This window comes from Oreochromis niloticus, unplaced genomic scaffold (assembly GCF_001858045.2).
Source record: "Oreochromis niloticus isolate F11D_XX unplaced genomic scaffold, O_niloticus_UMD_NMBU tig00008276_pilon, whole genome shotgun sequence".
Taxonomy (NCBI): Eukaryota; Metazoa; Chordata; class Actinopteri; order Cichliformes; family Cichlidae; genus Oreochromis; species Oreochromis niloticus.
The window spans coordinates 1-13,390 of record NW_020329085.1 but is presented as its reverse complement, the minus strand read 5'-3'; the positions used below and the strand labels follow the sequence as shown (position 1 = coordinate 13,390).

At 41.3% G+C, this 13,390-nt stretch overlaps 1 protein-coding gene and 1 pseudogene across 1 annotated transcript; one reads left to right on the top strand and one right to left on the bottom strand.

The window, feature by feature from the left end:
- Positions 1–966: 966 nt before the first annotated feature.
- Positions 967–2,813, bottom strand: LOC112845633 (trichohyalin-like). The gene has a single exon (XM_025905051.1). It carries the CDS (start codon positions 2,404–2,406, stop codon positions 1,027–1,029), a length of 1,380 nt encoding a protein of 459 aa, XP_025760836.1. The 5' UTR covers positions 2,407–2,813; the 3' UTR covers positions 967–1,026.
- Positions 2,814–4,701: 1,888 nt separating this feature from the next.
- Positions 4,702–11,414, top strand: LOC109198795 (leucine-rich repeat LGI family member 2-like; annotated as a pseudogene).
- The last annotated feature ends 1,976 nt before the right edge of the window (positions 11,415–13,390 follow it).

Sequence of the window (13,390 nt, the reverse complement as noted above, 5' to 3'; positions counted from 1 at the left end):
GTAGAAGGAAGTCCGATTTCCAGCAGTTTAACTGTTAGTCTGTCCGGGAGTATCGTATTGAAAGCAGAGCTAAAGTCAACAAAGAGCAGCCTGGCGTAACGGCCCTGCACTTCCAGGTGAGATATGGTGGTGTGGAGCGTTGTAGCAATGGCATCTTCAGTTGATCTGTTAGCTCTGTATGCGAACTGGAGTGGGTCGAGTGTGGGTGGCAGGCAGGACATGATGTGACGTCGGACCAGTTTCTCAAAGCACTTCATTATAACAGGTGTTAGAGCAACTGGTCGGTAGTCGTTGAGGCTGCTAATGTTAGTACGCTTTGGCAGTGGGACAATTGTGGCTGACTTTAGGCACGGCGGGATGCAGGACTGGGACAGTGAAGTGTTGAAGATCTTAGTGAAGACCTTCAACACTTCACTGTTGCTGCTAACTGCTGGTTCTGTTAACGACTCAATCATAGAATGATTACGATATCAAACTAAAACAAATGCCTGAATCCTAAATTGTGGATATCCTATTGTGGTGATCTAAAATGTAACACTAAATGTGATTAAAACACTAATAATCTGGACTCCTGGGCTGAACGACCGCGAGGATCACCAGCCCGAGGAAAAGACAAAATACACATGACTCTGTGACAAAGACAATTCATTCTTGAATGAAGACATTGATCAGACATATTTAAAATGCAGCCAATTGTATTTATTATGAAATTATTGGGGAGAGAGAAGGGGGAGGGGGGGGGGGTTGTCAAGGAAAGGGATAGAAAGGAGGAAAGAGATAGAGGAGAGAAAACCCCAACAATGCCCTCTGAGCAAGCACTAGGCGACGGTGGATAGGAAAAACTCCCTTTAAAGGAAGAAACCTATGACAGAACCAGGCTCTAGAGGGGCAGTCAACTGTCGGGACTGGTTGGGGGGTGAGGGTGAAAAGAGAGAGAGGGGGAGGGAGATGGGACAGGTGTTAGGAGCCAATTTTGTTTATTATGAAATTATTGGGGAGAGAGGGGAGGGAGAGGAGAAGGGAAAATTAAGTTGGAACAGAGGTGGAGGAAGATGAGGCAGGAGTGGCCCTGCGGAGGAAGAAGCGGAAGCACTTTTTCTTCTTCTTGAGTTGCTTTTCCACAAGCACTTTCTTCTCTAGTATGAGGGATCTCAACTCGTCCACTGTTTCTGTATTTTGCTTCTTAAGTTTGTTGCATATTTTTTCCACTTCTTCTGATTTGGCTTGTTCTTCTTTGAGCCTTTCTTTGAGTTCTTTAGCTGTTGCCTCCTGTTTTTGCACTTTCTCCTTTTCTCCTTCCAGTTCAGCTGTTGTGTGCTTAATTTTGTTGCCAAGTTCTTGCAGCTTTTGCTTTGTCTTCTCAAAGTCTTGGACAAGAAGAAGTTTTTCTTTGTTCTGCTTTATGTCCTGTTGTTCTTTTTCTTGACACAGCTCTTCATATTTCTTCCGTGTTTCATGATGCATTGCCTGCAGTGCTCTGTATTTTCCTTCCATGCCTTGGAGCTGGCATTGCATTTCTCCCTGGTTTATGACCAGTTCTTCTTTCACTTCAAGGATTTCTGTATTTTTTTGTAAAGCATCATCGAGCTTTACTCGCAAGCCTTCATTGTTTTTCTCCATGTTCTGAAGCTTGCAATCTAATTCTTTTTGTTTCATCTCCTGTTGCTTTTTCTCTTGCAGCAACTCGTCATATTTGTGCATTGTTTCTTTAAGCCTTGCCTGCAGCATCCTGTCTTTTCCCTCCATGTGTTGGAGTTGCCTCTCCATGTCTCGCTTCTTTATGTCCTCTTGGTTCTTCTCTTCGAGGATCGCTTCATTTATTTGCAGAGCTTCATCAAGCTTTACTTGCAGCTCGTCATTTTCTTTCTTGATGTACTTAACCTCGCGGCCCATTCGCCTTTGTTTGATCTGCTGCTGCCTTTTCTCTTGAAGAACCTCTTTATTTGTTTCCTGATTTTTATCATCCCTTGCTTTTACCACTCTGTATTTCATCTCCATCTTTTCAAGTTCATCATGCATCTGTCTTTCTCTCATGTCCTGTTGTGTCTTCTCCTGGAGGATTTCTTTAATTTTTTCTTGAGCTTCATCCAGCTTTCCTTGGAGCTCTTGGTTCCTTTCCTCCATGTCTTTGATATCCCACTGTTTTTCATCAATAATACTCTCCTTTTCTTGGAGCAGGTAGGACATTTTTTTTAATTGAGCGCTCTGTCTCTCATTTTCCTCCATCAATAAGACAATCTTCTCTCTGTTAAGAAGATTTTCATTCTCCATTTCTGCCAAGCGCTTCTCCTCTAAGTCAACTTGCTCAGCCCAGGGAAGAGAGGAGAGGTAAGGGTCTTCTGGTTCATCCCAGGGAAGAGCGCCGGGGTCAACTTCTTGCCTTTTTGGTTCTTCACCTTGAGACATGTTGGAGTCTGTAGTCAGGATCCAAATGTTTCTAAATGGTGAACAGTTGAGGGCTGCAAACAGAAATGCTGCCAGTAACGGACTAAAAGTCGTTATTTCTCACTGTTATTTGTCGGTTTTAGGATCAAATGATCACGTTGGTGGTAAGACTCTAAATCTGTGTCACGAACAGTCGAAGGCTGCGAACATAGATGCTGCAAATAACAGACTAAAAGTTGTTGCTTCTCACCCCTATTTATGGGTTTAAGGATCAAAGGCTCAAAGTGGTGGTAAGATTCTAAATGGGTGCGATGTCACGATTCTGGACAACATGGTTACCATAGTTAGAATAATAAACTTTATGATGTGTTGCTAACATTTTGGTTGTTGTGATGATTCAAATTTGTTCAGTAAACTTCATCAAAATGAACATGTGTTGACATAAGCATATATTTGGATCTCATCTTCTTATTAAATGTAGCTAATGTCCAATAAGATAAGATAAGATAACCTTTATTAGTCCCACACGTGGGAAATTTGTTTTGTCACAGCAGGAAGTGGACAGTGCAAAAGTTATGAAGCAAAAATTAGAATAAAATAAAATAAGAATAAGAATAAATACAGTACACTGTATTTATAAAAAACTGAACTCTGGGACTTACTTAACACTAATATTTCATATATTACTTCAACTCACAAATTTAATTAAAGGGTTTTGTATTAAATTATAACGTAATAAAAAACCACAGTGCACATGTGCAAGTAACAGTAGCCAGCTGCTGCCACAAGAGGGTGACGAATTAAAGGTTCACAGAGAGATCTCTTTACTTTGGGACATTTAAACAATGTGTATTATTACATTTGATTAAACAAGCACTGCTTTTCCTCCAGGCTTTCTAAAACTCTTTCAAAGTTTCTCTTTTCAGTCTTTTTCAGTCCAGTCCTTGTACCAAAACTTTATCTCATGAAACTGGATGAATGGAGGACAAAAGACGATGTTTTAGACCTAAACCCCCACTATCTACACCAGCTGAATAGCATCTGAAAATCACATCTTTAACAGACAGACAAAGTCCAGCAAAGTCTCCACACAGGACCTGAGAGATGCATCTGAACCTTCAGTTCACTCCAAGATCACACATGTGCAGGAGAACTGAGTGCTGCTGTCAGATTGAAAAGTGCTTTAAACATGATGATACTGTCTTTGTTAAACAGCAGAATAGGTTTATAAAGTATCATTAACTAAAAGTGGTGAAATAAATATCTCTAAATCTACTAAATGTAGAATTTTAAATTTTGGACAGTTTAGTATTACAGCTGCTGATTAAACAATAGAGACAGATGTGTAGTAAAACTTTTATTTAGTGTTTCAAGTCAAAAACAAACAGAGCAGAGATACAGAGAAAGTCTTTTGATGAAAAAATGAAGATACTGAATGTTGAGTTTCCCCTAATCATGTGTGTGCAGTTGGGTGAATGAGGCTGTGTCGAGTGTTCAGACTGAGTAGAAATGCACTGTGCTTGTCCATTTACATCCTTTAGATCCAATCTTGACTCTTTTGCCCACTAAAATAATAAACCAGTACTTCTTTCTGTATGTAATATAATCTAAAGCATCCACAGTAACATTTTCCACCATACAACTGCACTCTAAGGTCAGCACGGTGGTGCAGTGGTTGGTACTGTTGCCTCACAGCAAGAAGGTCGTGCATGTGAATCTGCTGGCTGCTGTTTGCATGTTGTGTTGTCTGAGGGTGCTCCGGCTCCCTCTCACACTCCAGCAACTCGCTCTTTAGGTTAAGGCGATCGTGGCTCAAGACTTGGGAGTTTGCCTTGTAATGGGAAGGTTGCCGGTTTGAGCCGCGCCCTGTGGCTGTGGCTACAATGTAGCTTGCTACCATCGGTGTGTCAATGGGTGGATGACTGGATGTGTAAAGTGCTTTAGGGTCCTTAGGGACTAGTAAAGCGCTATACAAATAAAGGCCATTTAATTGGTGATTCTTTTGGCAATTACAATCATCTATTGTCAATGGGATCATGAGTGGTGAACTGTCAAGTGTGTACCCTGAGTTTTACCTTGTGAAAGCTGGGATAGTCCTCAAGCCATCTCCAGCAACCCTTAAGTGCTTAAGAGGAAGGAAGAAGGAAAGGAAGGAAGGATAACTACACTTTATGATCTCAGCTGTGATTATTAAAGGTTTGTGCTTTCTAGACATTCCCTGTAATAGAAAGAGCAGAGGGGTGTAGTACTTCATCACGGCCAGAGGGAGGCACTGTGGAACCATCAAACAAAAGACCCCAGTGCTGATAAGACAACATGCTGTCCATTACCACCAGGTATGAGGACACAAGGTAGGTGGCAAACTCATCTGATCCATCCTCAGTCGCCCCAAATGAGAATAAATGTGTTACTTTCCTTCAAGTCCTGTCGTATTATTTTGTATCTACAAAACTATTAGAACAGAAATATTTAACTTAAAAAGATAAATCCAAATAGATGAATGGATCTTTTTTTTTTTTTTACCTTCATGAATGTCATGAATATTTTCTGGAGAATAGAAGTGGTACTTATATAATGGTAGTGCCCATTGCCTGAGATCCCATGATTGTAAGGTGACTGAGAAATATTTTTAATTACACGGTTGTTGATGTGATTCAGTCTTCAGCACTACGGTCACCCCGGTGTGTCGGCCACAACACCAATTAAAGCCAAACTGTCTCAGAGTGTAGAAGAAGAAGCTTGAGGTTTGTTCTGAAACTTATAAACACCTGTATAAGAACAGAATAGACTTGTCCTATAAACTTTGGGGCCTTTCTACACTACTCTGCGATGGCTCTTGATAAAACTTAAATATGTGGGATGATCTTGGACAGTTTAAAGTGGGCCTCTGTTCCTGTAAAGTAGATTGTGGTAAGGACCCGACACGCACACTGGATTTCATTCACTATAGGTTAGTTTTATTTTCGTTCTGATGTTCCAGCATCAGTCACACAGGAACAGCTGCTTCTTCCTCCCAGTCTCCGTCCCCGTCATCACTATTTAAAAATAGAGAGAAGAAGATGATCACACCCGCCCTCTCAGCCACACCTCGGCACCGCCCTGAGAGCTCACTGTAACACCCCTCTGCTGCAGCAGGCCGGAGACCACACCCCGCCACATAGATCATATCACTACTGTGAGATAAAAGTGAAAGAGCAGCTCACAGATCAGTGGGAAGTCACATCAGGAGAACATTAAGTATTTGTAGCGTGTGATTCCCTTGTGTTTTCAGTCTGTGAAACAGCTGTTTGTCCCTTCACCAGGCAGGTAAGATCAGCAAAACTGCACCATAGGATGGTTTATACCTAAAATGTTTTTTAAAAATATATTATTAACATAACAAGAGGAAACATAGATTTGATTCTTTATTTATTCATTTCTTTTCTTTTCTTTCATTTTCTCTTAAGCTCAAAGGCTGTTTTTATTTCCACAGTGATGGCAGCAGCAGCGTTCAGGAGCAGAGGACTGGCTGGTGTCAGAAACACCAACGTTTTAATCCTCATCTTTCTGCTGTCCCTGGTTTATGTCACAAATTCACTGATGAAAGTAAGAACAAAGTCACTGCTGAATTAACTGTTGTTGAAGGTACTTCTATGAAACATTTATTTGCAAATGTAAAACTACAGTTACTATGTAACTCATTATAAGCATATCAGAGTTTAAATGGACGCATCCTGTTTTTGTAAATTTAAAAAAATTCTGACAAGTTTCTTAGAACAACTTAGGAAATCAGAAAAAGCAAGAGCAGCCAGAAGGAAGGCGGGTCAGGCAGTCAAGGCGTTTTTTAAATAAACATTTCAAACTATTTACAGAACAATCAGCTGTTCTGCATCAAATCTGATGCCACACAAATTATTTGTGCCACTCCAAAAAATAATTTCTGTCCACTATGAGATAAAGGAGAACAACAGCCTGATACCTGCAGGCCTGACAGCAGGAGATGTATCACTGTTGTAACACCTGTAACATTCAGCAGCTGCCTCATTGTTCTGACACACCAACAAAACTATTGACTACACTACACACTAACTACACACTAACTACACAAGATTTGCGCTAAACGTCTCAAATCTCTCACATGTCAGAACACCGCCGTCACTCCTAAAACTTCCCCCCGTTTCTTAACAACTAGATGCCACGTTGCCATATCATTTTTTGATTGGTCGACACGGTACTTTTTTCGACCAATAGGAAAGGGTGGGGGTTTTTTGGTGTTGTGTTTGCTCACAGGCTTTCGAGCGTTTTCCTTGTAAAACGCCGTTTTTACCGTTTCTTCCCACAGTAAATATAAACAACGATAGTATTCAGGAAGAAAACCAAACATTGCAGATATTTTTATCATAACTCTGGTTTTACGTGGCCCATCAACACAATTTAAAAACTGGTATAAAGTCCACACTTTTCCCGTCAATTGTTCCGTCTGTCCTGCTCACATCTCCAATGGTTGTACGCGTTGTCATTAACGTGGCTTCACTGCACATCAGCCACGCCCCTTTGCTAGCTAAAACACCGGTGTCGGCACATAGGACGCTGTCATAGCGTGTCAACAACGTTGATTGGCTGCGTATACGAATGTGAATCGCATTATTGGCTGGACTATAGGATAAGGTGGCATCGTTCTAATCCCATACAGGAGCAGCCAGTCACTTACTGACTAACACTGCAAAACAGAATTGTTAAAGTTTTAATTTTAATTTCAATTCAGGTTAGATTTTTTTTGTGCGCAACGCAGATTTTCTGTGCGCAGAGACCGTGCCAGCAGTGCGCAATTGCGCACGTGCGCAGCTTAGAGGGAACATTGATGAAGACTCTTAAAGCACGGACAAGGGTTAAAACCTTTTGTTTTACCATTTATGAGGTAAAACTGTGGAACAGTTTTCCTGTGGACCTACAGCAATGTTCAAGCATTAGTCAGTTCACAAAGATGTTTCAAAAACTGCTTTGGAAGAAAATGAAAGTAATAAAGTTGTAGACTTTTAGTCAAGACCGCCTAAACCAAGATCAAGACAATACCAAGATTAGAGGGTATCGAGACCAAGACAAGACAAGACAAGACCAAGACAGAGACAAAAAGGTCTTTAAACTGCAGCCAGGTACTGCTTTGTTTACAGGTGTCAGGCATATTTCTGTGTTTTTGCGATGCACTCGCACAGCCGTCCTCACCGCTGTCTCACTCACTTACTGAGAGGACAGACGCACGCTCCACTTGACTGCAAAGCAGATAATGCTATTAGAAATTGAAATAAAGTAGAAAAACTTACTTTTTGGCATACAAATTACTTTTTTTCGTGTTATATTGTCTGTGTTTGACAAAATGTGCTGATTTTTCACATGTGATAGCAGAACTGAATTGGGCATGCACAGGATGAGTCACATCATTTGAAACTTAGCCCTGATTGGAGAAATTATCCCCGGTCTCCCCTATTATGTCTGTGTTAAATATACAAGTTGTGGCCATTTTCACAAGATTTGATTGTTTAAAATTCACATGGACAAAGTAAGGATTCTGGGGGACACGAGGTGTGCTCCAGCAAATATTTCCTCTGTGGTCCCATTAAAGGGATTTTTCTACCAGCTATTTTTGTGCAAAGCTAATTGAACCTTGTGCTATATTAATGTATCATTAAAGTAACATTAATACATAAGAAAATTACCTTTACTTCTTTAAATTTTAATTCTCATAAATATACGCAGCTTGAATCAGTTTGGTAGAACATGAGCAGAGAAAGAGACGAAAGATTTTAAAATATCTCTACATTGTAGAGAGCGACTCTAAACAGAAAATGAGTAAGGAACGGGTTAAAGTGGGATTCAGCAGGTGGGGGAACTCTAAAATTGGTTGTAGTGGCTCAACAAGAGGTTAAAAATCGCAATTTCTATTCAAAGCTTCAGTAAATTTTCTTTGTGTCCAGGCTGTGATCAGCTGATCTGGGCTGCTGGTGCTTTGAGGTCCTGATCTGAATTAGACAGGTTTCAAGGATTTCGAGTGCTCAGGCAAAATAGAAAAGTGCTGTACAAGAACCAGTCCATTTACCATTTGGTTTACTAGCTGGCAAAATGTTGAAATTGATCAAAAAATATACTTTTCTTTTTCTTCTTGTTGATCCATAGATTCATTGAGAGTAACAAACTAGAGACTACATCCAAATATGCCTTCAGAGGACTCAGGGACCTGACTCACTTGTATGTTCCAGTGACTGAAAATACAACTGTTATCTGTTATACATGATTTAATGATGTCTCTTTTTCATAATCAACTGCATTTGTTTCCAGGTCTTTGGCAAACAATAACATTAAAGCCTTGCCCAGGGACCTCTTCATTGACCTTGACTCCCTTATAGAGCTGTGAGTTTGTACATAGTTAAATAGGCAAATAGCGTACTGAGTAATTCTTGCAGTCTGTCTTTCTCCCAATTCAGCCATGAAACACAATATTCCCTTTCTGCAGGGACCTGCGAGGCAATGCCTTTGAATGTGACTGCAGAGCCAAGTGGCTTATGACGTGGTTAAAGAACACCAATGCCACAGTGTCGGATGTTGTGTGTGCTGGACCAGAGGACATGAAGGGCAAGCGCCTCAATGATATGACCAGCCTGCAGAATGAGTGTGTCTCCACAGGTGAGAAACACCTGAGCCAGCTGCCCTTCTCTCATGTCCAGCTGAGATCAGGATCAGAGAACTCAGCACAGTCTTTCTAAGTTGTGTAGAGGTTATTCATTTAACGTGGCTTTGCTGGTTTGTGAAAAATACATTTCCCGATGTTCCTTTCCACAGATTTCATCCTTCATCAGTCTGTTGCCTCAGAATCGTTGTCTGTTGACACATTCAGCTATAAGAATGATGTCTACGTGGCCATTTCTGCTCCCAGCACAGAGAGCTGTATGATTTTCCAGTGGGACCACATAGAAATGAACTTCAGGACTTATGATAACATCACAGGTAAATTTTGATTTCGACTTTTGCAGGAAATGTGTCCTAACTTACGAGATAACTGGAAACCCCTCTTGATCCTGCAGCGCAACCTTCTAACCATTTAAGTCCTTGCAGGCTGTGTCGACCCAACGTGTAGTTACATCTCTAACCCACATAGCAAGCAGGTCTGGCCCAGATCTGGTATCAAGCCGGCACTGCTGGCTGACTTCTGGCATGATAAGACGTATGCCATCCAGATATGGGCCAGGCCTGGTATAGATGGCACTGTCTATGTGATGGCATGCCATATCTTGCTCGATTGTGGTTTGGGTCATGTGGCCCAGGCTCATAGAAAACAGGTCTTCCCCTGATCCGGCATCAAGCTGGCACTTCTGACTGACTGGTGTCATGGCAGGGTATATGTCAACCAGATGTGGGCCAGGTCTGGCAATGATGGCACTGTTTATGTTCCTATTTTCCTATTTTAGTTGGAAGACCCAAGTGCCATGTTGATATACTATACTGCTATGGTAGCCAACGTTTCAAATTCAGGTATGACTTTGGGAAAGGAAATGTGCTGTAAAAGAATCAGTTCATTCACTGTCTGAACAGAGGTTCGTAATGTTACTTTTGCACTATTTATGTTTCGGCACATGTTGTTATTACATGGCTTGATTAAGGTACACATTTGGCTGACATCTGGGCCAGCACAGGGTCAGCTGTGTGTCTGCGACTGGCCCGTGGCTGCACACAACTTACACATGGCCCACATACCGCAAAGAATGACGGTCCTTTGGTGCCAGAGATGGGCTAGCACAGGACCACCAGTGTGTCTGCAACTGGCCTTGTGCTGGCCCATGTCTGGGCCTCCTCTGGCAAACCTGATCTGGGCCACCAAAGGGCCGTCAGTCTTTGCGGTATGTGGGCCATGTGTAAGCACATTGTGTGGGCCAGATCTGGGCCATACCAATTTTGCTATGTGGGCAGGAGGTGCATGTCAGGTTACGTGGAAGGTTGGGTGAAGGGTTAAAGGGAGTTTCCAGTGACACTGTAAGTTAGGAAGTCTAAATCACACATTAGGCTAACAAACACTCCCAGAATGCTCCCAGTTTCATTCTCACGCGATTCATGTGTTTCTCTGCCCTTTAGGTCAGTCCATTGTGGGGTGCAAATCTGTCATCATCGAAAATGAGGTGTTTGTCATTGTGGCTCAGCTGCTTGGTGGTTCCCACATTTACAAGTTTGATGACGACCAAAGCAGGTTCAATAAGTTCCAGGATATCGAAGTGTCCAAGATCTCTAAGCCCAATGATATTGAGGCCTTCCAGATTGGCTCTGATTGGTTCTTTGTGATTGCTGACAGCTCAAAAGCTGGCCTCTCCACCCTCTACAAGTGGAATGATAATGGCTTTTATTCGTACCAGTCACTGCACGAGTGGTACGCGACACGGATGTAGAGTTTCTGGACTTGGATGGGAAAGCTCACCTTATTCTAGCGAGCCGCTCACAGGTTCCAGTGATCTACCAGTGGAGCCGGAGCAACCAGAAGTTTATCCTGCAGGGTGAGATCCCCAACATGGAGGATGTAGTGGTTGTGAAACACTTCCGGATCAAGGAGGAGCTCTACCTGGCTATGACGCGGTATATCGGTGATTCCAAAGTTCTGCGTTGGGGCACCAAACAGTTTGCTGAGATCCAAGCTTTGCCCTCTCGAGGCTCCATGATTCTCCAGCCGTTCTCTTTCAAGGAACGTTACTATCTGGCTCTGGGAAGCGACTACACCTTCTCACAGATCTACCTGTGGGATGAGGACAACAAAATCTTTGACCGCTTTAAGGAGGTGTACATCCAAGCCCCACGCTCTTTCACCGTGGTATCTACCGACCGCAGGGACTTTATTTTTTCCTCGAGCTTCAAGGGAAACACGCAGATCTTTGAGCACATCATCATCGACCTGAGCTTGTGAGGGGCTGTGCCTTATCGTCCCGTCTGAAATCAAATGTCTTCCACTTGAAAGACAAATTCAAGAAGGAAAAAAAAAGAGAAAGGACCTTATGAACTGTTAAATATCCACACCTTCATAGATTCACTCACAAATTAGAGCTGGGTCAGATATATTGTGACTATTTCTGAATGGCCTTGCACTCATGGATCCTCAGACTTTCTGAAGTACTACCTTTCATAACTACTACTATTCTCTTAAAAATACCACTGAAGTTCATGACGGGTTAAAAAAAGAGACATTTAATTGAATCTATCTGGATTTATCTTTTTTTGTTTAATATCTTTCTCTTAGTAGTTTTATGCAGCTATAAAAATACATCAGGACCTGAATGAACGTAACAAATTTATTCTGATTTGCGGTGACTGATGATGGATTGAATGATTTGCCACCTACCTGTATCCTCATACCCTGTGGTAACGTACAGTACCTTGCCTTATCAACACTGGGGTCTTTTGTTTGATGGTTACACAGTGCTCCTTCTGGCCGTGATGAAGTACCACACCCCTCTGCTCTTCCATTACAGGAATGTCTAGAAGCACAAACCTTTAATTATCATTGCTGAGATCATAGAGTGTAGCCGTTTGTTGGAAGTGTCTTTGTAGATGCTGTAGATTATAATGCATAGAGTAGGAAGCAGTGGTTTGTTGTTACAGTTAGTAAAATATCCAGGACTTGACCTTATACAAATTCATTAATGGAGAATCACCATTTAGATACAACTTCTAGATCTGCTGTAATATAATGTGGCAAAGTACAGAGAAACTTTATCAGTATTGCAAAGGAGCTGTGTTTAGATGATGTCAGGGAAAATAAACCTCCTGATATGTTTAAAAGAAAAACTGTTTGCCCAGTTAACAATATTTTTTTACTAACATCTGAAGTCAGAAGCATCAGAGGCAGAATTTGTATGACCACAAGGAAGGAAAATAAATGTACATGTAAATATATCTTCAAGCTTACTGAATTTTTTTTTCAAACTTTCATTCTGCTTTTGGAAATGCTGAATGTTGACAAGCTCCAAAATGTACATAAACCAAGGATTGTAATGTCACCACCTGTTTGAATGGACCTTTGCACTTACAAAACTCAAATGTTACTGCAGCCTGCAAGAGGCATGACATTCAAAAAAGGGTGTTTGCCAAATTCTTTTTCGATAAACCTAACAAAGACTAAAAGTGCTTCTAGGTTAACAATATGCAAGCGTTACAATTCTTTTGTATGATTTTGTTTAAACCTAATGAATGTTTCTTACAAATATGATGTAATGTCAAAATAAATCTGTGAAAACATGACAAGTTTATTTATCCACTGTAGTGATTAATCACTGATACTGATCATTAAAAATAAAACTTCCCTTCTTTCCCTAAAAAACCCCAAAACCCAAAACGGACATTATGATTGTAAAGTTGCACAAAGAAAGAAGAAACATTCAGTACTGTCTGGTGTTTGAATGGTCACAGATGCAAAATTGTAAAACCTTATAATGTGCAGTGTGTATGCAATCTAACCAGCATTAAAATCTCACCATTATATTCTGGCGTTCACATGTCAGTATTTCAGACACTCAAACACTTAAACACCTCAAACCCACTGTCAAATATGCTGGTTCAAGTGTGGTGATTTGAGCTTCTTCTGCAGACACAAGCAATAAGCACCTTGCAGTCAACGAACTCCTCTGTATGCCAAAGTGTTTTAGAGTCAAGTGAGGCTGTCTGTCCGACAGATAAAGCTTCTCTAAATTAGGCCATGCAACAGGATAATGACCCCAAGCACAGCAGCAAATCTACAGCATGGAAGTCCAGACCTCAACCTGACTGAAATGCTGTGTATAAAGGAATGCTTGCAAATGTCATTGATTTGAAGTTATTGCTGCTAACTGCTGGTTCTGTAACGACTCAATCATAGAATGATTACATATCAACTAAAACAAATGCCTGAACCTAAATTGTGGATATCCTATTGTGTGATCTAAAATGTAACACTAAATGTGATTAAAACACTAATCTGGACTCCTGGGCTGAACGACCGCGAGGATCACCAGCCCGAGGA

Excerpts from the sequence above, each read along its gene's own strand:
- LOC112845633 (XM_025905051.1), bottom strand. The coding sequence starts at position 2,406 with ATGTCTCAAGGTGAAGAACCAAAAAGGCAAGAAGTTGACCCCGGCGCT.